This window comes from Schistocerca piceifrons, chromosome 1 (assembly GCF_021461385.2).
Source record: "Schistocerca piceifrons isolate TAMUIC-IGC-003096 chromosome 1, iqSchPice1.1, whole genome shotgun sequence".
In the NCBI taxonomy this organism is placed as follows: domain Eukaryota; kingdom Metazoa; phylum Arthropoda; class Insecta; order Orthoptera; family Acrididae; genus Schistocerca; species Schistocerca piceifrons.
The window spans coordinates 1,201,115,976-1,201,138,479 of NC_060138.1; the positions used below are offsets into that span (position 1 = coordinate 1,201,115,976).

General features: G+C 40.4%; 1 protein-coding gene across 1 annotated transcript in view; it reads left to right on the forward strand.

The window, feature by feature from the left end:
- Positions 1-22,504, forward strand: part of LOC124802529 (angiomotin-like protein 1) — a 103,923-nt gene that overhangs the window by 40,306 nt on the left and 41,113 nt on the right. The window contains exons 6-8 of the mRNA XM_047263379.1: positions 4,891-5,029; positions 10,562-10,847; positions 19,677-19,822. Coding sequence (XP_047119335.1) covers positions 4,891-5,029; positions 10,562-10,847; positions 19,677-19,822 — 571 coding nt within the window. The remainder of the gene's footprint in view (positions 1-4,890; positions 5,030-10,561; positions 10,848-19,676; positions 19,823-22,504) is intronic.

Sequence of the window (22,504 nt, forward strand, 5' to 3'; positions counted from 1 at the left end):
AAGGATGGTGAAGTCAAGTTAGAGGTAAGGGTTTACTGGAAGGTCATCTGGGAGGGGGGATTATGGTTGGATGGTGGCATGAACTGGAAGAGGCAGGGTTCAGTGTTGGTATTAGGTTGGCTTTGGTTGGAGGGCTTGGGGATTGGTGGTAGATACATGTTCCTGTTACAAGGATTGGGAAAAGGAGAGTAGGTCCTCGACAAGTCTAGCTAGGTTGAATTTGTCTGTTATAAGGGCATTCAAATTAAAATGAGTTAGTTGGAGAAAAAATGTGTAAACTGTTTATTATTTCAAAAGTTTCTCTGTAACTGTTAATAAATTTATCTCACTGAGAGACAAGATAGTCAATTCCTTCGTGGCAAAATCTTTGTGGTTGACTGTGGAACCATGATTGTACCCAGGAGTGCACCTCTAGGCCCAAAGCAAATAGATTGCCACTTATGTCTTAGTTCAAGGCTCCAAAAGTATGGAAATTGCATGGGGGGAGGTCGGGACTGCTTCCCAGCAAAAGTTTTCCTATTCCATTACTACCAGACTGCTTGCGGGTCCCTAGGTGCCATAGAGCATATTTTATAAAGCAGATTATTTCTGTATCTTCCATCAAATTTATCAAAGAGAGAATGTTGTATTGTTTGTATTTAACTTTTTATACCGACACATTCCAAAACCAGGGTTCAGGATATATATGAAACGTGACAAAAACACACAATTTTGCTCTTCTACTTCATCCAGAATATATGTGGGCAATGTGAATTTTGACAGACAGGGTGAAATGAGTGTGAATGTGTATTCAGTATTTCAGTTGTATTCTGGATATGTGCGAAAGGCTCTCTGTGAAAGGTCCTCTGATGTTACAAGAGTAGTGGACCTATAGTCTTCATAGTATCCCACAGAAAACAGTCAAGAGATGGAAAATCTGGTGACTGAGGTTTCCACAGAACAATTCCACATCTACTCATTGTATACAAATTGTAACCATATCTGCACTCTGGTTGTTGGAACTGAAGGCTGCAGTTAATTACATAATAGTATAAAGTTGGTAACTCTTAGATTGGAAATATAAGATTTAAAATGTTCACGATATAAAATTGATTTTGAGAGGAATCATTCTAAAAGTGAAAACCGGGAGGGGGGGGGGGGGGGGGACGACGACACTGTAGATAAGCTAGACATACATTAGAAACAGGATAGATGACACTTGACTGCAGCAAAGTAGTAGCTGGTGGTCACCCACAGGTAGGAATGCTATTAGTCCAGTCCATAAATCCACTGATGCAGGTAGGTTGCATAACCAGTTAAATTAGCAAGGACACACTCGTGTCACTGTTCTCAGACTTCCACGCTTTCTGATCAAGTTTGCCATTCCATGCAATATATGAAGTGCTATCAATGTTTTTTTATATACCCTTATGTAAAAAAGTACTTTTTCCTGTAAGTACAATAAAGGGAGAGTGAGTATTTAGGACAGTGGAACCCTAGCACTCTGACTGAGGTTGTTTGATTGGGGGGGGGACTGGAGAGGGGGTGTAAGGTAACCATACAACTGCAGTTAATTACGTGCACTGTGTTGGCAATTAATGGCACAGAAAACTTAAGTAGTATTGAAGCTGCTGCCCTTCTTTAAATATAAGCCAACACACCAGGAGTACCATATGCCAAAAGGATTTTTAAGGAAATGTTGAGGTATTGGTGACAGTGAGAAATGTAGTGTTTCATGGTAGAAAGACCATGGACGTGGGAGATGCTGGCAAATTCTTTCATTTTGTAAGCATGTGTTACTCTGAAAGCAGGAGATCTTCTGTGAATTTTGGAAAGTAGGAGACGGGTACTGGTGGAAGTAAAGCTGTGAGGACGGGGCGTGAGTCGTGTTGGGTAGCTCAGATGGTAGAGCCCTTGCCCGCGAAAGGCAAAGGTCCCGAGTTCGAGTCTCGGTCTGGCACACAGTTTTCTACATCTACATCTACATCCATACTCCGCAAGCCACCTGACGGTGTGTGGCGGAGGGTACCTTGAGTACCTCTATCGGTTCTCCCTTCTATTCCAGTCTCGTATTGTTCGTGGAAAGGAGGATTGTCGGTATGCTTCTGTGTGGGCTCTAATCTCTCTGATTTTATTCTCATGGTCTCTTTACGAGATATACGTAGGAGGGAGCAATATACTGCTTGACTCTTCGGTGAAGGTATGTTCTCGAAACTTTAACAAAAGCCCGTACCAACCTACTGAGCGTCTCTCCTGCAGAGTCTTCCACTGGAATTTATCTATCATCTCCGTAACGCTTTCGCGATTACTAGATGATCCTGTAATGAAGCGCGCTGCTCTCCGTTGGATCTTCTCTATCTCTTCTATCAACCTTATCTGGTACGGATACTACACTGCTGAGCAGTATTCAAGCAGTGGGCGAACAAGTGTACTGTAACCTACTTCCTTTGTTTTTGGATTGCATTTCCTTAGGACTCTTCCAATGAATCTGTCTGGCATCTGCTTTACCGACAATCAACTTTATATGATCATTCCATTTTAAATCACTCCTAATGCGTAATCCCAAATAAATTAATGGATTAACTGCTTCCAGTTGCTGACCTGCTATTTTGTAGCTAAATGATAAGGGATCTATCTTTCTATGTATTTGCAGCACATTACACTTGTCTACATTGAGATTCAATTGCCATTCCCTGCACACGCGTCAATTCGCTGCAGATCCTCCTGCATTTCAGTACAATTTTCCATTGTTACAACCTCTCGATACAGCACAGCATCATCTGCAAAAAGCCTCAGTGAACTTCCGATTTCATCCACAAGATCATTTATGTATACTGTGAATATCACTCCCCTGCAGCACACCTGAAATCACTCTTACTTCGGAAGACTTCTCTCCATTGAGAATGACATGCTGCGTTCTGTTATCTAGGAACTCTTCAATCCAATCACACAATTGGTCTGATAGTCCATATGCTCTTACTTTGTTCATTAAAGGACTGTGGGGAACTGTATCGAACGCCTTGCGGAAGTCAAGAAACACGGCATCTACCTGTGAACCCGTGTCTATGGCCCTCTGAGTCTCGTAGACGAATAGCGCGAGCTGGGTTTCACATGACCGTCTTTTTCGAAACCCATGCTGATTTTTACAGAGTAGATTTCTAGTCTCCAGAAAAGTCATTATACTCGAACATAATACGTGTTCCAAAATTCTACAACTGATCGACATTAGAGATATAGGTCTATAGTTCTGCACATCTGTTCGACGTCCCTTCTTGAAAACGGGGATGACCTGTGCCCTTTTCCAATCCTTTGGAACGCTTCGCTCTTCTAGAGACCTACGGTACACCGCTCCAAGAAGGTGGGCAAGTTCCTTCGCGTACTCTGTGTAAAATCGAACTGGTATCCCATCAGGTCCAGCGGCCTTTCCTCTTTTGAGCGATTTTAATTGGTTCTCTATCCCTCTGACCTCTATTTCGATATCTACCAATTTGTCATCTGTGCAACAATCTAGGTAAGGAACTACAGTGCAGTCTTCATCTGTGAAACAGCTTTGGAAAAAGACATTTAGTATTTCGGCCTTTAGTCTGTCATCCTCTGTTTCAGTACCATTTTGGTCACAGAGTGTCTGGACATTCTGTTTTGATCCACCTACCGCTTTGACATACGACCAAAATTTCTTAGGATTTTCTGCCAAGTCAGTACATAGAACTTTACTTTAGAATTCATTGAATGCCTCTCGCATAGCCCTCCTCACACTACACTTCGCTTCGCGTAATTTTTGTTTGTCTGCAAGGCTTTGGCTATGTTTATGTTTGCTATGAAGTTCCCTTTGCTTCCGCAGCGGTTTTCTAACTCGGTTGTTGTACAACGGTGGCTCTTTTCCATCCCTTATGATCTTGCTTGGCACATACTCATCTAACGCATATTGTACGATGGTTTTGAACTTTGTCCACTGATCCTCAACACTATCTGTACTTGAGACAAAACTTATGTGTTGAGACCTTAGGTACTCTGTAATCTGTTTTTTGTCACTTTTGCTAAACAAAAAAATCTTCCTACCTTTTTTAATATTTCTATTTATGGCTGAAATCCTCGATGCCAGGAAGTTTCATATCAGCATACACTCCGCTGCAGAGTGAAAATCTCATTCTGGTGTGTTATTCTGTCTTCTTCATTCTTGTTCATCTATTTATTTATGTTAATACCTTTTATCCCTTGCTCTGTGCATCCAGGTTACCTTCAAGTTACTTTTCACCTAATGGCGCACAACTTTTGTGGCAAATTGTGGAAAGGTCACTTCTGTCCTTGCTACACCATTCAGTATAATTACATAGACTGCTGCAAGCAGAATTAGTTGAGATAAAAGTTTTCTGAGTATTGTACCACATCATAGTGTAAAGAAAGCATACATCAGTAGGCTCGGAAGGATTGTAATTGTGGCCAAATGTTGGTTTCTCCAATATAATTTTTTTGCATTATGATGCAGAACAATACTTTTTGTCTACACCATGCAAATTTGCATGTTCCCACCACCATCTAGATTTCAGTTCTCTGGCTCTTCAATTTTATTTTTTCGTCTCACTTTATTTTTGTTCTCACTCCTTTTGCTTTTTGTCCAGATGATTTGCAAATTTTTTTGCCATTTTTGTGTTTTACGTATTTCATCAGGGCCTGAATACAGCATGAAACAAATCTCAAGTTCCACAGTAACCAAACTCCAACATGCACCTTTTACCCAGTCTGTTGTGGCTACTTCCTTAACAGAAAGAGTTATTTGTATTACTTGCAGAATTTCACATTGTCATGTGAGTAGTACTGATTAAATGACAACTTTTCTTGTAATTGTTGGTTGCATTTTATCGATGCTGTTGTTTGAGAAAAAAAGAATTAAGCAAGCTCTTTCTGTTACAGGCCAAAAACAAATGGACGTGAGGATGTGAGGAGGGATGTTTGGCCACCAGCGGAAATGGTTGAAATCCTGATCCAAGAAAATAGCTCGCTAAAATTAGAACTTGAAACTTGCTATCAAAAAGTGGCAAAATCACAGAAGGTAAATCCATTTTTTTTTTTTTTTTCATGACAATTTTTGAGTTTCAGAGCTATGAATTGTATTAAATTTGGTACTGCGCTTTATGATAAATGTCTGTAGTTCGACAACAGTTGTTAAGTTTTAAATTCAGACAGAATTAAGACTCTGGAAAGGAGAAATATTATAAGATCTGCATGGGAGAGAGAGTGAATATATATATATATATATATAGAGGCGCGTTTAAGATAGACTGTTGAATATTATTAGCTTGGACAGTCTTTTGTCAGATGTAGAAGCACAGGAGCGCGACCGCGCGCGCACACACTACTGTCATCTCTGGGTCTTAAGGTGCGGCTACCTTAACTGCCTACATTTAAATGTACCTGTCTGCCGCAGAACGCTTCCTCTTGTGGTGAGTTGGAATTATTCTTAATCCACACAGGTTGATAATTCCATTTTTATGCATATTGTTTTGACGATGGTCCTACACAGGAACAGTTGTCCTAGATATGCTTGTTGAGCTTACTACAGAAGGGTATACCAATAGTTGAAGTATTGTTCATAAAAAATCCAAACTCTTAAGCTATCATCTCTTTGCAAAGGTTGATGATCCACTGATCTTGACAGTGCATCACAGAAAGATTTTTTCTGGCATATTACTGTGCCATCTCCAAATGTCTGTGTCATGAGTCTCTCTGTCTCCTTCAACAATAACCCATCAGTCCAAAAAATTTTGAGACTGGATTAATAAAAAAAATAGAGAAAATTTAAGATCATGGTTTTAATACCTCGGGTGTTCTACATAGTCTCCTGTAACTACTCAATGCACAGAACATTCATGCAGCCGTGTGAAATTGTCAGAAAAGTTTTTCTTCGAGATGTTGTCCAGTTCGCACATTGGAATGTCAGTTGTTATCAAAACGTTGACGCTTAATCCAAATTTCTGCTCTTATTTGTTTTGTGGCAGCTTTGCAGTGATAACAAGAAGTCTAGTCATGCATTATAATTTTTTTTCCAGAAAAGAATTGTTCGTGTTTTGCATTTCAGTCAAATCACAACAGGTGTCTATGTGTCATTGTTTTTCTTCAGTAGTCAAGGTGTGCGAGGCAAACTTTGCACACACTTTTCTCTTCTCCAAAACATTCTGGTAAATTCGAGAACACTTGATGTAGGCACATTGCTCCATTGCAATTTGTGATGCGACAAGATTGAAACACTGTGCCCGCGTGTCCACTGCTTCATACTGTCTGTTCACTACTGACTGGTTGAACGCACATCTGTACTGATTGAAAAAGGCATCTGTAATTCAAGCTGCCAGTGTAGTTACTGTGCTGATGTCACTTTTACAACTGGAAAAAAATCAGTCTTGAAATTTTTGGATGGATTTGTATGTAGTGATAATTGATTTTTTTGCCCATCGTAATATGTTCCAGGCATTGTTTTTTCTTTGTTTTATAATCTAGCTGTTCATGTTGCTTTTTCATAGAATGAACAACCACATCACTTGACATTGCCAGTATCAAAGGTATATACAAGAGACGACGACACACACACATTTCAAAGGCCTCCATTCATTTTTCAGTACTTGGGTCCTAGGTCCATCTTTCACACCCCCATAAAGGAGAGCAGAGCATCAATGAAATATGCTTCTCAATTGCAAACTGTGGTTTCACTCTGTTTCTCCATGTTGATGAATGGTTCCTGGACTGTTCCAATGTTACCCTGTATTGTGAAATTTGTTTGGGTTTCCCTTTTGAAGAATACCATGATTTTAATCTTTGAAGGGGTGATAGATAAGTCGAGACTCAATAATAACAGAATCTGGTGAATGGTCGCTAGGGGAGCTGCAACAATTCATACTCATGATCACAAACTCAGTCATGGATAATGAGAGCTGTGTGAACAGGGGCCTTGCTGTTTTGGAATGCAGCATTACCGTTGGGGAACAAACATACTATGTGGTGGACCTGATCAGCCAAAATGATCACATAACTCTTGGCGGTAATGCCACCTTGCAGAGCACTTGCAGCGTATTGAGGACTTGAATAGGTGCCTTCTGTGGCACAGCACAATATGCAGTCTTGCCTAATATCTGCATTTATATTCAGGCAAACATTTCTCGTGATGTTTACATATTTTTGTCCAGCCTCTGTAGCTTGTTTGCTATGATGACAGTGTCATTACATATCTGAAGTGATTAATAACTTTCCCTTTTATTGAGAGCCCTCCACAATTTTTCATGGATGCTTTCTCAAAAATTACTTACGCATAAATGTTGAACAAAAGAGGCATGATACAGGGCTTTGATGAACGCCTTTCATGATTGAGGCTGTTCTGAAGTTCCTTGACCAGTATTGACGTCTGCAATCTGGGCCAGTACAGGTTAGTGATTACATGTAAATCATTGCAGTCAGTACCAGTTTATTGAAGAATGTTTTATTAGTGTATTTTTTCTGTTTTACAGTTATAGGCCTTTTTATGACCTTTAAAGCTGATGTAGACATCCAGAGTCACATCCTTTCATCGATGTTCCATCCTTTCACCGATGTTCCAGTACACTTAATGAAAAAAGTGCCTTACATGTGCCACCAACCTTTCATATTCTTGAGAGGAAAAAAGTTGTTTCACAAAGTTTCTAGTCTAGCATCCAGCGCACTTCAGTCTATCGATTATTCATAGGACTTTGAAACGCATCCCTGTTGGTTTTTGAACACATTCTAAATTGATTTCTGAATGAATCATAAGTTGATTTCTGAATGAATCATAAGTTGATTTCTGAATGAATCATAAGTTGATTTCTGAATGAATCATAAGTTGATTTCTGAATGAATCATAAGTTGATTTCTGAATGAATCATAAGTTGATTTCTGAATGAATCATAAGTTGATTTCTGAATGAATCATAAGTTGATTTCTGAATGAATCATAAGTTGATTTCTGAATGAATCATAAGTTGATTTCTGAATGAATCATAAGTTGATTTCTGAATGAATCATAAGTTGATTTCTGAATGAATCATAAGTTGATTTATGCATAATGTACGTGATGTCTGTGCCAGAGGAATCCCCGTTGCATCTAGAAATAAACTCTCCTGCAGACAAAAGGGGACGGGGCTATACGAGCTGAGTGAAATAAAGCTGAAGTGATGAACGCCAATCGCTGTTTATATTGTTGACTGGGTTTGCAAATGATCTGCATTATTATAGTTACTAGTGAAAACCATAGATTCAAATTGCCAGAGTGGAAATAAATGACTAACAGGAATAACAGGTAAGAAAGAGTGCGTATTATCTTCTCGGTGTATCCAAGAAAATGAATTTTGACAGAAAATTTCTGGTCAGACCGCTACATTAGTAAGGGCCAGTTGTACAGTCCTCAGCTAGTAGCCGCATAAGTACTACTCTGAGAGTAGCGCGGAAAACAATGCGTTGTACAGACACATAATAACGCCTAACCGGAGAATAAACACAGGATAACTAAACAGGTGATTGTGGCGGGGTTAGTGAAGTTAACCAGAGAACAAGTTTTGACACTGGCAGGAATAGTTACAGAATTAGTGATGACAAGATTGTTTGTTAGAACAAGGTAGGAGAAGAAACGGGGACTTCACACAAAATATGGAAGAATATGATGATTTGAAATTTATTTCAAAATTTCGTACACCCTGCTTGAGAAGCTGGAGGAGCTTATGAACGAAATGTGAAACTATTTCCTAACATATAATAATACAAGAGAAGGAAAGTTGTTACTCACCATATAGTGGAGATGCTGAGTCGCAATAGGCACAATAAAGAGATTCACACAGTTATAGCTTTCGGCCATTAAGGCCTCTGTCAGCAGTGTACACACACACACTCGCGCGCTCGCGCGCGCGCACACACACACACACACACACACACACACACACACACGTAACTTGCACACATGTCTGCAGACTAGCTAGTACTGCCCCAGTTCGGAAATATCGTAGATCCGGGGCTGATGCACAGAGCAGTCTGAGTTGTTGTGGGGAGGTGGGTAGTCTCCACGTGACCCATGTTTAAGTTTAGTGATTTTGCTGTTTCCTCTTCGTTTATTGCTCTGACATCAAATGAAAAAAAAATGGGTTTCTGTGGCCGGGAGCTATCAAGTGAATTAAAATACATTCACATAATTACGGAAGGCTAAAATGTTATTAGTGTCAGATTTTATTTTATTTCCACTTTTCTGACAGTCAAGCATTAATCGCCTTGCAGAGCAATGAAGTTATTTTTGTCGGTATACTAAAGAAATTGGGCTTTTATTAATCTTTTCCACTGAGGCAGTCAATTTATTTGAAACGAAGTGTTTAATTCCACACTATTGGCTAGTTTCAATTGTTCACTGCATTTCAAGTGCGAGTTTTCATCTTCTGGCTTGTATGGCATTATGCCATAATAAAGAACCAAACATGAGATAATACAGTACTGGTACTCCAAGAAAATTTACATCCGAATCTGGACGTACGGATGTTCACTTTAAGCTGAATTATGCATTTTAGTATGGTTCACGAAATTCCGATGGTCAATATCCTCTAATGTCTTGTTTGTTTTAGGACATAATTAAGATCTTTTAATGTTTTACACATACGAAAATATGGGCTTCCTGCGTCATCGTAGCTGCGCAAGTGTGGTGATGCCTGTTATCTGACACTCTCTGGCAACTGCTGAAACGAACCTATTTCTAACTGGTCACAGGAAAATATTATGAAAGGCACAAGCTACTTAACAGTGATGTTGCTATTGGCTGACTACATCATGTGTCCTATGCTCTGAATATCCACTGTCGCCGACTGGCAAGATCACCTAACATGAGCCATGACTGGCTTACAAAAGCGCATTGTAATCTCTATTTCAATGCTTCGGAAAGTAACATGTAGTGTTTGGTGGAATTCAAATTTATATTTTCATAATACGAAAATATGCAGTGTATATGTTGCTGCACATCAAACATCTTTCCAAAAAGAGTTTTTAGAGTTCTGAGGAAAAGTATACTGTTGCTTAACATGGAAAAAGTGTATTTTCGCCCAGGAGAAAGTATATTTTTAACCGGGAAATCTGGGAATTTTTTTTTCCCCCCTTGTCTTCATATACACCCTGTTGTAGGGTGTCATATATCTAGGGAAATACAAAGTCAGTATTCAGTTGCACGCAGTTGTAATTGAGGAAACAGCAAACAAAACTTATTGCAGGGTCTTAACAGTGCTTGCTTCTTAATGATGGTAACAGAGGAAAAATTTTAATCAAAGAAGTTTCATATGAGGTCGTGAAGTGACAAAAATCAAAGAGCAACCTCAAAAATTAGCAAAAGTATGCTAATTATTAATTCTATTAGATGACTTACATTCATGCACTTGAATTAAGGACATTTTTAATCAAAGAAGTTTCATATGAGGTCGTGAAGTGACAAAAATCAAAGAGCAACCTCAAAAATTAGCAAAAGTATGCTAATTATTAATTCTATTAGATGACTTACATTCATGCACTTGAATTAAGGACATTTACAAATGAAATTATTGCATCTGTAATGTTTTCAGTTGGAGCAAGAGATAGCCAAAGTACACAGAGCACATGAGGAACTAGTCCAGGGTTCAGAGCGTCGTGAGCGACTAGAGCGTGCTGCTCGCACTAAGCTGCAGACAGAAGTGCGGCGGCTTCAAGAAGCAAACCGTGCTCTTAGAGAACAGGCGGAATTACTGTCTGCACAGCTTCTAACAGGGCCCCGAGTGTCAGTAGCAGCTGCTGCAGAGCACTCTGCCGATTCACGTCTTAGAGAAGAACTCAATCGACGAGAAATACTAGTTGCCCAACTTATCACACAGAGTAAGTAACATTTTATAGTTTCTCTTCAATACTTTCAATGGTTTACATGAAAAAATTTCCTTCGCAAAAGAACTTCAGAATGAAAAAGGTGAACTTAACTTTCTTGATTTAACAATTTCTATACAGAATAGTTCCTTCAATTTCAACATTTTGCGTAAGGAAACGTATTCAGATAATGTCATCCCTGCTGACTCAACTCATCCAAAAGCTCATAAACTGGCGTTTTTTCGTTCTGCCATTCACCATATGGTAACTACTCCTTTATCACCTGCCAATCAACAAAAAGAATTGAATGTCATCAAAGCTATTGTGCTTAATAATGAGTACAATCAGAATATGATTGATTACGAGCAACAACCTCCCCACTCATAGCAAAGAAGCTAAAAAAATTATTTCTGTTTCTTTCTTGAGCAATATATCGTATAGGATAAAAGTCTTCTAATGAAAAAATGTAACTGTAACGTCTCCTTTTCTACAGATAACAGTTTAAAGAGAAATCTTGTACATTCAGTAGAGATTGCCAGCGATTGGTTTTCCAATTCAGGGGTTTACAAACTAACCTGTAACAACTGTCCTTCATATTATTGGTCAAACAGGCAGAGCTGTGAAAACAAGATATAAAGAACACCTATTAGGTAAAAAAGGAGCGAATATACACAATTCTACTGTTGCTGAACACCTCCTGATAGCCAGTCATATGCCAAAACATTTGGAAGACACTGTTATCTTACACAGAGAAGACAAAGGGCATAGATTAGATCTGTGGGAAGAGTTACAAATTTTCAAACATCTTGAGCTCAAGGACGGTAATATACTGAACGACCAGTTGAACCTTGCTTGTAGACAATTTTTCGAAGGCTTTAAACCTGTACTGTTTACGGTATAACATTAATGCTGGTAACCTTAGTGGTTTATTTCCTCAGGAAGCTGTGATGCACCTTCAGTGCTTTAAGCTCACTACCCCTTATGTAATGTTGGTTTTGTCATGATGTATGTTTGCTACTACATCGGCCCTTATGTGATTTTTGCCTGGCTCTAAAATTTTTGTTTTCCCTGTGAATGTGTATTAACAGGATCGTGTACCAGTGCTCATAATTCTTTCTTGACAAGAGCCCATTATTGTCAATTTTAAAGTTCTGACATGTATACTGTTTGTGGGCTTCACTAATATAGTAATGTAATTTTTTTATATTTTGGCTGTATATGCCACTGGGCGTAAGTTTCTCGGTGTAAGCGCCACCTGATTTTTTGATGTATAACTACATTACTTGTATCAATGCTCCCATACTGTTATAACGGGAGTCTTAAACGCCTTCCTTCTTTTTATTGTTACTTTACCTAAGGATGTTATTAATACTGATAATTTACACGTTGCCCTTTGTACCTCAATTGGCACGTTTCTCGGCACGAGCGCCACCGGCCCTGTTTTCAGAGTAACTATGCTCGCCGATTACACTCAGTCGGTTGTGAGCCCTGCAAGATCCATGAGCTATTTTATATTTACGTGACAAACCCTAATTCTAGGGCAATATTTTATTTTTGACACATGGATCTATGCCGACAATTGTAAAAACGGCGATGGTACATTAGTCCTTACTAATGTAAAAATTGTAAGTACCAGTCGTTGTTATCATACTTCTGTAATACAAGAGTTCTCTAATTTGTGTTAAAATTTATTCTTGGCTTAAAAGTTTCATACTTTTCTAATGTAAGCTATGATGTTCATTGTCCTTGGGCTACCTCCTGAAGAAGACACATTTATATTTGTCGAAACCTAGGTAAAGAATTTCTTTATCCATTGCAACTGGTCGGCTGTTTATAATTTTATTATGTGAAACTGTTGCAGTTGTGCAGCTATGTTTAAAATATTCAACTTCTAACAGTTCTGTTAGGATCAGAGAAATGTAAGAGTTGTTCCATTTCACAGATTAACACTGCGGCCTGTGGTTTAAAAACCGATCAGCTCTTCCCGTCTGTCTGATCATTACTATTTTTCATAAAATGTAGATACGTTGACAACTTAAATGGAAACCACATAAGATAGAGTTATGCGTGTTTGATTGTAACGTAGGTCTTGATTCCATGTACTTTATGATACTATCAGCTCGAAAGTGGCAAAAATGTAGTTATGTCTCTCTGATCCTAAATGGGCGACTTGTCCCCAGTTCACTGGCAGTGTAGCTAATATTAACTGTGTACATTGTTTTGCTACCAAACAATACTAATGTTTTTGGTTAACTTGCCACGTCAGATTCAGATAAAATCCCAAGATTTCAATGATTGTGTCTGTCATCACCATCAGGTACTAATTCTCATTGTCATAAAACTTGTGAGGCACCTAATTTTATGCCCAGAGGAAGGTATCGGATTGGCTAGATTATGTCACAGATATGGTGTGTGCTCAGGTGGCACCCTCTGCATTCATAGATTAGGTTTGCACTCACTGTCAAGCTTCGCTTGCATCACCACTATTTACATTGGACAGTAAACTAAGAGAAGTCGGGTGTGCTCTTTCTTGATCAAGTTCTTGCTTCTGTGTGTTGCTAAATGCCGTGCATAAGCTGTGCGTCTATTAACATTGTTATCACATAATTTAATTTCAGCTGCTGTCTGGATAATGAGAGTCCAAAAAGTTGATGCATGAGCAAGAATATGCATTTATTCAGATAAAATCATCTGTTTACTTAACAGACTTTTGCGTTTTAAAGTCATGCTGTTGCTCAACACAGCGATCAGCAACAGTGCAAACTGGCTTTGTCTCGCAACTGCTGCCATGCTCACAACAAATCCTATAAATCCATTGTAGCTTCAGACCAAGATTATCTTTAACAGGTTGCAACATTTCTTTAATTTTCCCAGGTGGCAGGAAGATTGATCTGATCTGTAGCCTGTTTAAGGCTCTACCTATCTTAGAAGTTTTGCACTGCAATATGGAAGCCACACTCTGTTGGTCTTCCTGGCACCACATTATAATTTTCTTATCAACATTGACGTAATATCGTGGACATAATACCCATTCCTTCTGAACCGTATCATCAGATTTTTAATCCCTGAGGCACTGTGTATTAAGGTGTTAATTCTGAGCGGGATGATTAAAGCTACGCCCATTAGGTATGGGTTCATATACGTCAGTTTTGAATACACGGAATGGCTGAGTTCTCCATTTACTTTCCATTCAACCATCACATCTAACTGCCATGAAATCAAATTAAAAATGTAGCTATAGCTATAGCTGGTGACAGTGGTGAGCCCATGGCTGTTCCATAAGTTATTTTGTAATAATTTCACTGCAAAAAAAGTATATGGTTGTTAAGGTGTATCAAAACAATTATAAAATTTCAGGGGAGAAATGAGTGAGCAGTAGCTTTAATGCATCTTCTACTGATACTTTCGTAAAGAGAGAGCCCATATTTTGTTAGTGAGGCACTGCAGCAGTTAATTGACCATATGAGCAGTATATATCCTAACCTAAAATTACAGCAGAGATGGAGGAGGACAGGAAGTTGCTTTTCTTACATGTGTAGGTTGAATGGAAAGCAGGTAGACAACTTGTCCATTCTGTATATTGACAACTGATGCATACAGATCTGTAAGTCAACAGTTATTGGTTTGATCATTCAGCTCAGAAGAGAACTGTGCTGAACACTCTGATACATGGAGCCTGCAATGCTTCAAACAAGGAGCACCTCAGCTCAGAGATTAAAAATCTGATGACAGTGTTCTGAGGGAACAGGTACTCTGTCCGTGATATTAAGTCAATGCTTACAAAGAAGTTAAGATATGATGCCTTTCCACCAAGCCAGGAGGACCAACACACAGTGTGGCTTCCGTTCTGCATTACAACACGTCATAAGACAGAGTCCTAAATAGACAATGAATCAGAGTAATATTCTTGCCACCCTGGAAAATTAAAGAAAGGTTGCAACCTGTTACAGATAATAACAATCTGATGGTACTAACTGTAATAGGTGCACACAGGCTATACACTTACAAGGGAACCTTCCCATCGCACCCCCCCCCCCCCCCCCCCCCTCAGATTTAGTTATAAGTTGGCGCATTGGATAGGCCTTGAAAACCTGAACACAGATCAATCAAGAAAACAGGAAGAAGTTGTGTGGAACTATGAAAAAAATAAGCAAAATATACAAACTGAGTAGTCCATGTGCAAAATATGCAACATCAAGGTTAGGGTGAGCTCAGGAGTGCCGTGGTCCCGTGGTTAGCGTGAGCAGCTGCGGAACGGGAGGTCCTTGGTTCAAGTCTTCCCTCGAGTGAAAAGTTTAATTTTTTATTTTCAGACAATTATCAAAGTTCAGGCACTCACACATAATCAACTTCGCTCTTCAAAATTCCAGGACATGTTCAGATTTGCTTGGACATATGCAGGATTTGATGGTCCACACACTGAAAAATTTGACAACGTTAAAAACATATGTTTTGACAGAGCACAGGAAAAACTGTGCGACTGTGAAACTGTTGCATTCATTTGTTGCCGTTTATGTGACAAACCCTTATGTTTTCATCACTTTTTTGGGAGTAATTATCACATCCACAAGAAAACCTATATCGGGCAAGGTAGAAGTCTTTTTACCCATTCGCCAAGTGTACAAGTTAGGTGGGTTGACAACATATTCCCGTCATGTGACGCACATGCCGTCACCAGTGTCGTATAGAATATATCAGACGTGTTTTCCTGTGGAAGAATCGGTTGACCTATGACCTAGCGATCAAATGTTTTCGGTTCCCAGGCACGTCCTTTCGTCTACTAATCGCACGGTTTTGTGGTGCTGTCGCAAAACACAGGGAACAGAGACATCAATGAACGAACGGACAGATCATAACTTTGCGAAAATAAAGAAAGTAAACGTTTCACTCGAAGGAAGACTTTAACCAAGGACCTCCCGTTCCGCACCTGCTCACACTGACCACGGCGCTCCTGAGCTCACGCTAACCTTGATGTTGCCTATCTTGCGCATGGACTACTCAGTTTGTATATTTTGCTTATTTTTTCCATAGTTCCACACAACTTCCTTGTTAGCAGTGTGTGGAAGTGTGAACTTGATAAATAAAGAGCATAGAGGACGACTTCTCATAGTTTATGGTCAAGTGCAAGTGGTGACACAGCAAGCGACACTGGACAGCAAGTGCAGACCTAATCTGTGGATGATGAGGGCGCCACCTCAGCATGCACTATTTTCGTACATACTCATGCTAATCAGATGCCTTCTTCTGGGTGTAAAAGACGGAAACGCCATTTTCACAACACTCAGACTACCTCCATCGACGTCAGGAGTTATCATCTAAAGCTGGGGAATACAATACAAAAATAACCTCACTAATTTTAAATTCCCAAGTGATCCACTTACTTGCTTTATGACATACGAAGATGGTTTGATTAGTAAATTTCCATGAAAGAATGGAACATTTTTGTTGCACCCTCGTGGTTGCTAAGCTTCATTATTTTAAGAATCGTATAAAAAAATTCAACAATTTACAGCATATGTTTTATTGTTGGCAGCCATCTGAATTAGTGAGTATGTCTGCTGCATTTGAAAATGGAGAAGCAAAGTTTTGTGCTGTTATTAAGCAGTTTCATTTGAAGGGTTGATCTGCTGTACAAATAAAAACAGAATTGGATGAAGTGCACATGGACTTTTCACAATCATTGAAGATGATTTTCTTTTGGATTAACAAGTTTAAACACGGTCAGACAAGAACCAAAGACAAAGCATGCTCCAGCTGTCCAGTTGAGGTCACCTCATAGGAAACCAGTGACAAAATCCATGATGTGGTAATGCAAGACCGCCGAATAAAAATTCGCGAGATTGCTGAGATTGCACACATCTCAACTGAGCGAGTGCATAGGGCCCTGCGCAGAGAATTGGCTCTGAAGCTGTGTGTGAGATGGGTGCCACAGTTGTTGACCAAAAGTGTATGTGGCACATTTCAGCAAAATGTCTAGCTATTTTTGATCATAATCTGCAAGACTTTTTGCGCCGACTTGTGACTGTTGATTAAACCTAGATCATTCATTACACACCAAAGTCAAAACAATGGACAAAGGCTGGTAAAAGTGCACTCAAGAAGGCAAATACAGTTTTGTCAGCTGGTAGAGCACTGATTTTTGGGAGTCGCAAGCAATAATCCTCATTGATTATCGTATTTTACACACTATAAGACACTACAAGCTGTAAGATGCACCTTAATTTTTAAGCAGTGTTTTTTAGAAAAACTTTTTATAATTTTTATTATTAGATTTCAAGGCCAGACTAAAAAAAATTCTGAGTATAGAATAATGAACTGACCTTTAAAATCCCTGTAAATTGTCAACTGAACTTTCTCCTCCTCCTGTTCGTCATCATCGTTGTCCTCTTCGTATATAAGATGATCTGCACTGCCATTGAGAGTGTTACTCATGCTGCACTTCTTGAGAGGTTTAACAATAATGTTTTCTCTCAATCTGTATCACGACTGTTTTATCCACTGACATGCTTGTTTGATTGTAGGTCGTTTCAAAGCTTCCTTTGGCGTGAATTCATGCTGAGTTTCATCAATCATCCATTCCTTTAATTTCTCTCTCATATACACTTTAAATGGATTATTTATCGAGACATCAAGAGGTTGCAATTGTGAAGTAAGTCCTGCCGGAGTAACAGCAAGTGCTATATGTCCATGTCTCAGTTTCTCTTTCACAGATTTTTTCAAATGGTTACTAAACTGAGCGCGAGAAGAACTCTTCTTCAATAAAGCCCCTTTCCTTCTCACGCGTACGCTGTTAATCCGTAATTTCATACTGCCTCATCCATCCAGCCCTTGTCATATACGTGAACACCACCACCTGGCGATATTTCAGAAGGCTTTGGCATCATTTTGCACTTGAAAATGATCACTGGATTTAGTATAGTCAGCACAGCATGAAAGGACAACAATGTAGTGCATTTTTTCATGTCCACTTGTTTTTATAGACAGTTTTAGCATCTTTCGTTGCAACTGTTCTGTTACTTAGCACATCAAATGTCGGAGGAGTTTCATCCATATTCGCTGTTTGGCTTAGTTCCACACTGGTTTTCATTTGATGTTGAATAGTAAAGTGATGGGAAGATGCTATCTTCTCTTGATGCTCTTGTCGCATTTTCTGAGATAGTTTGCTTTTGGTTCACATGCTAAGTCCATGACGCTTCATAAACCTGTAGCATCATCCACAACCAACTCCATCCTTGAAGTCTGTTAAGTTGCACTGTAGCGCTAGCTTACAAGCCTGTATTTGAATCATGTTTGTATTAATTCCAGTGCCATTTTGACGTTGTCCATGAATCCATTTCAAAATGTGAACTTCTTGTTTTGGCCATTTTGCATTCAATCATCTATTTGCACATTAAGTCTTGTTCATTTTTTTCAGTTCTTCTTTACTAGCCCACCAATCACAAATAGTTTTATCTGTTGGGGGAGGGCTGAATTGCCACTTAGCTGCTCTGTTTCTGTGTTCTTCTGCATATGCTACTACTTTCAATTTGTTGCCCACATCATATGAATGCCTTTTATTTTTACCATTACGAAACTAGCTACTAACAAAAATATTGTACTGTTACCGGTAACACACATCATTTTCAGTTAATGTTCTTTGGTACCATAGATTGCAGTGACACATCATAGGCTACATGGCGTTCTGGGTGTTGGTGGGGGAGGAAGGAAACAGTGTTACCAAGCTTGCGAATCCCCGCAACTCGTGTTCATCACATCGGTGCACTGCTGCTGTCAGCTGAATCCAGTGTTGCCAGATAGAGATAGATTGCCTGCGGTATCGAATATGTGGCCATTTTTAAGACTGGCGGGAATTTTAAATCAAATACTGGACATTTCAATGTTAATTTAAAGTATAAAACGCACTAGAATTTTGGAGGCAATTTTTTGAAGAAAAAATTGTGTTAATTGTCTGTAAAATACGGTACCTGGAAAGTGGCAGAACTGTATTTGGACACTATTATGCTTCATTTTTGGATTGTTTGAAACTTGTGTTGGCTGAAAAAAAGACCACACATCAGCGATAAAAGTGGTGAAAGTGCCTGAATTGGACCTTGAATTGGTTCCTTGACTACCCTATTCACCAGACTTAGCCCCAGACTTCCCGAACCTGCAACTTGTGGCTTCCTGGGAAGAAATTCTCATTAAGTGAGGGAGTAATAATTGCACTCAATAAGTATTTTGCAGAGTTTATCAGAATCTATTTTTCCATTGTAATGAGAAAGCTAGAGGATCGCTGGATCAAGTGTGTATCCCTCAGAGGAGACCGTCGAGATGTAAGATGACTTGTGTATGAAACTAACATTCTTTTTCTTTTGCTTTTTTATCATACTTATCTAACTACTCATGCAGGATGGAACGCACTGCCTTTCCTCGCATCATGTTTTTATTGGCAACCTTTTTAACAGAAAACAATTGTGGATCTTCCTGGATCGAACAATATATAATGTGAGGGAACACACACACACACACACACACACACACACACACACACACACTTGTAGCTCCCAAAAAATAAAGGTGGTGTGGTGCATTGAAACACTTAACAGAATAAAATGTTCCACTATGTGTGTGTTTGCGTCACACACCAATCTGCTGAAGGTGACTGGTTGCCTTTCCTTTATTTTACGTATTGTTCCATCAAACAATTTCCGTTATTCAAGTGTAGCTTGTATAACTCTGCTCTTGGAAGACTCGTTTCTTGAATGTTATTTGATAAAGACTCGTTTCGTGAATGTTATTTCATAGTTTGTGGTCTCCTTTTGTTTACATGCTATATTACTAGGTTCTGTATGACCATTCTTCCAGACAAAGAGCTTGCTGCAGCAAAGGAGCGCCAGGAAATTGAATTAGCTGCTCAGAGAGCTACGTTGCAAGAGCAGAGAACACACATTGATATTCTGGATACTGCTCTCACAAATGCACAGGCAAATGTAGTGAGATTGGAAGAAGAGGTTAGTATGTTTTTCCATGATATAAAAGAATGGTTGAGGAAAGTATATGCAACTGGTTAGTTATCTTTAAAGTGCAGATACTCACAGAGGTCCAGTGTGGGCTGTAATTATCGTATGGCAGCGAAACTTGGTAGACGTGCTAATGCATTAATGCAGAACCGACTGATGCTGGAAAAAAATTACCAATTTTAGCCAGCAGGTGAAAATCTGATGATGTACAGCATCTTGTCAACTTCTCTGGAGCTTGTGTTGAACAAATTACGTAAGTGGCAATTAATAATAACATCAGCATTATGCTTTTCACTTACTTGACCTTTTGTGCCCACATCCCGTTCCTAATACATTACATACGGAAACATCTCTATTCGACTTTCTTGCATTCACAGTGCCAGATTCGCACCTGGTGCCCAAATTGGAACTAATGATTTTCTGGTGTAAATCGATTCCTCATTAACACATTAAAATATCTACCAAGTTTTTATACCATAAGATAATTGCAGCCCACACTGGACCTCTATAAGTAGCTGCACTTTAATTGCAACCATCATATCATCAGTGGATAATAAAATTGATTGGTTAACAGTGGGTAGCTGACCCATATCATTGACCGCTTAAGTTTGTTGTATACATTCTGAAAATTTATCTCTCAAGTACCTCGATGTTTGTTCAGTAACAGAATTTATGGGGTGCAGTTACTGAACTACACTCCTGGAAATTGAAATAAGAACCGTGAATTCATTGCCCCAGGAAGGGGAAAGTTTATTGACACATTCCTGGGGTCAGATACATCACATGATCACACCGACAGAACCACAGGCACATAGACACAGGCAACAGAGCATGCACAATGTCGGCACTAGTACAGTGTATATCCACCTTTCGCAGCAATGCAGGCTGCTATTCTCCCATGGAGACGATCGTAGAGATGCTGGATGTAGTCCTGTGGAACGGCTCGCCATGCCATTTCCACCTGGCGCCTCAGTTGGACCAGCGTTCGTGCTGGACGTGCAGACCGCGTGAGACGACGCTTCATCCAGTCCCAAACATGCTCAATGGGGGACAGATCCGGAGATCTTGCTGGCCAGGGTAGTTGACTTACACCTTCTAGAGCACGTTGGGTGGCACAGGATACATGCGGACGTGCATTGTCCTGTTGGAACAGCAAGTTCCCTTGCCGGTCTAGGAATGGTAGAACGATGGGTTCGATGACGGTTTGGATGTACCGTGCACTATTCAGTGTCCCCTCGACGATCACCAGTGGTGTACGGCCAGTGTAGGAGATCGCTCCCCACACCATGATGCCAGGTGTTGGCCCTGTGTGCCTCGGTCGTATGCAGTCCTGATTGTGGCGCTCACCTGCACGGCGCCAAACACGCATACGACCATCATTGGCACCAAGGCAGAAGCGACTCTCATTGCTGAAGACGACACGTCTCCATTCGTCCCTCCATTCACGCCTGTCGCGACACCACTGGAGGCGGGCTGCACGATGTTGGGGCATGAGCGGAAGACGGCCTAACGGTGTGCGGGACCGTAGCCCAGCTTCATGGAGACGGTTGCGAATGGTCCTCGCCGATACCCCAGGAGCAACAGTGTCCCTAATTTGCTGGGAAGTGGCGGTGCGGTCCCCTACGGCACTGCGTAGGATCCTACGGTCTTGGCGTGCATCCGTGCGTCGCTGCGGTCCGGTCCCAGGTCGACGGGCACATGCACCTTCCGCCGACCACTGGCGACAACATCGATGTACTGTGGAGACCTCACGCCCCACGTGTTGAGCAATTCGGCGGTACGTCCACCCGGCCTCCCTCATGCCCACTATACGCCCTCGCTCAAAGTCCGTCAACTGCACATACGGTTCACGTCCACACTGTCGCGGCATGCTACCAGTGTTAAAGACTGCGATGGAGCTCTGTATGCCACGGCAAACTGGCTGACACTGACGGCGGCGGTGCACAAATGCTGCGCAGCTAGCGCCATTCGACGGCCAACACCGCGGTTCCTGGTGTGTCCGCTGTGCCGTGCGTGTGATCATTGCTTGTACAGCCCTCTCGCAGTGTCCGGAGCAAGTATGGTGGGTCTGACACACCGGTGTCAATGTGTTCTTTTTTCCATTTCCAGGAGTGTATATGGGGGAAAAAATAGCTACAAACTGTGGCATGCACACACTTAATTCAACATGTAAATGTCACTACATATATTCAGATATCGGTTAAAGACATGGTCAATATGCCTGCATTGGCAATGATGTGGTGCAGATGAATAGCAAAATTCTGCATGACCCGCTGAAGTGTTGGAACGTTGATGCTGTTGGTCTCCGGAATAGCAGTTTTTAGTTCAGCAGTGGTTTTGTGGTTATTGCTGTACACCTTGTCTTTAATATATATCCCCACAAAAAGGAGTCGCATGTGTTCAAAACCGGAGAATATGGTGGCCAATCTGGGCCCATTCCTGTATTCTCTGGGTACCCCAGAGCCAGAATGCAGTCACCAAAGTGCTCCTCCAGGACATCAAACACACTCCTGCTTCGATGGGGCGAGCACCGTCTTGCATGAAACATCTTGTCAAAATTAGGGTCACTTTGGATAATGGGGATGGAAATCATCATCCAAAACTTTTATGTACCATTTGGTAGTCGCCATGCCATCAAGGAATATTGCATCAATTATTGTGTGTCTGGACATT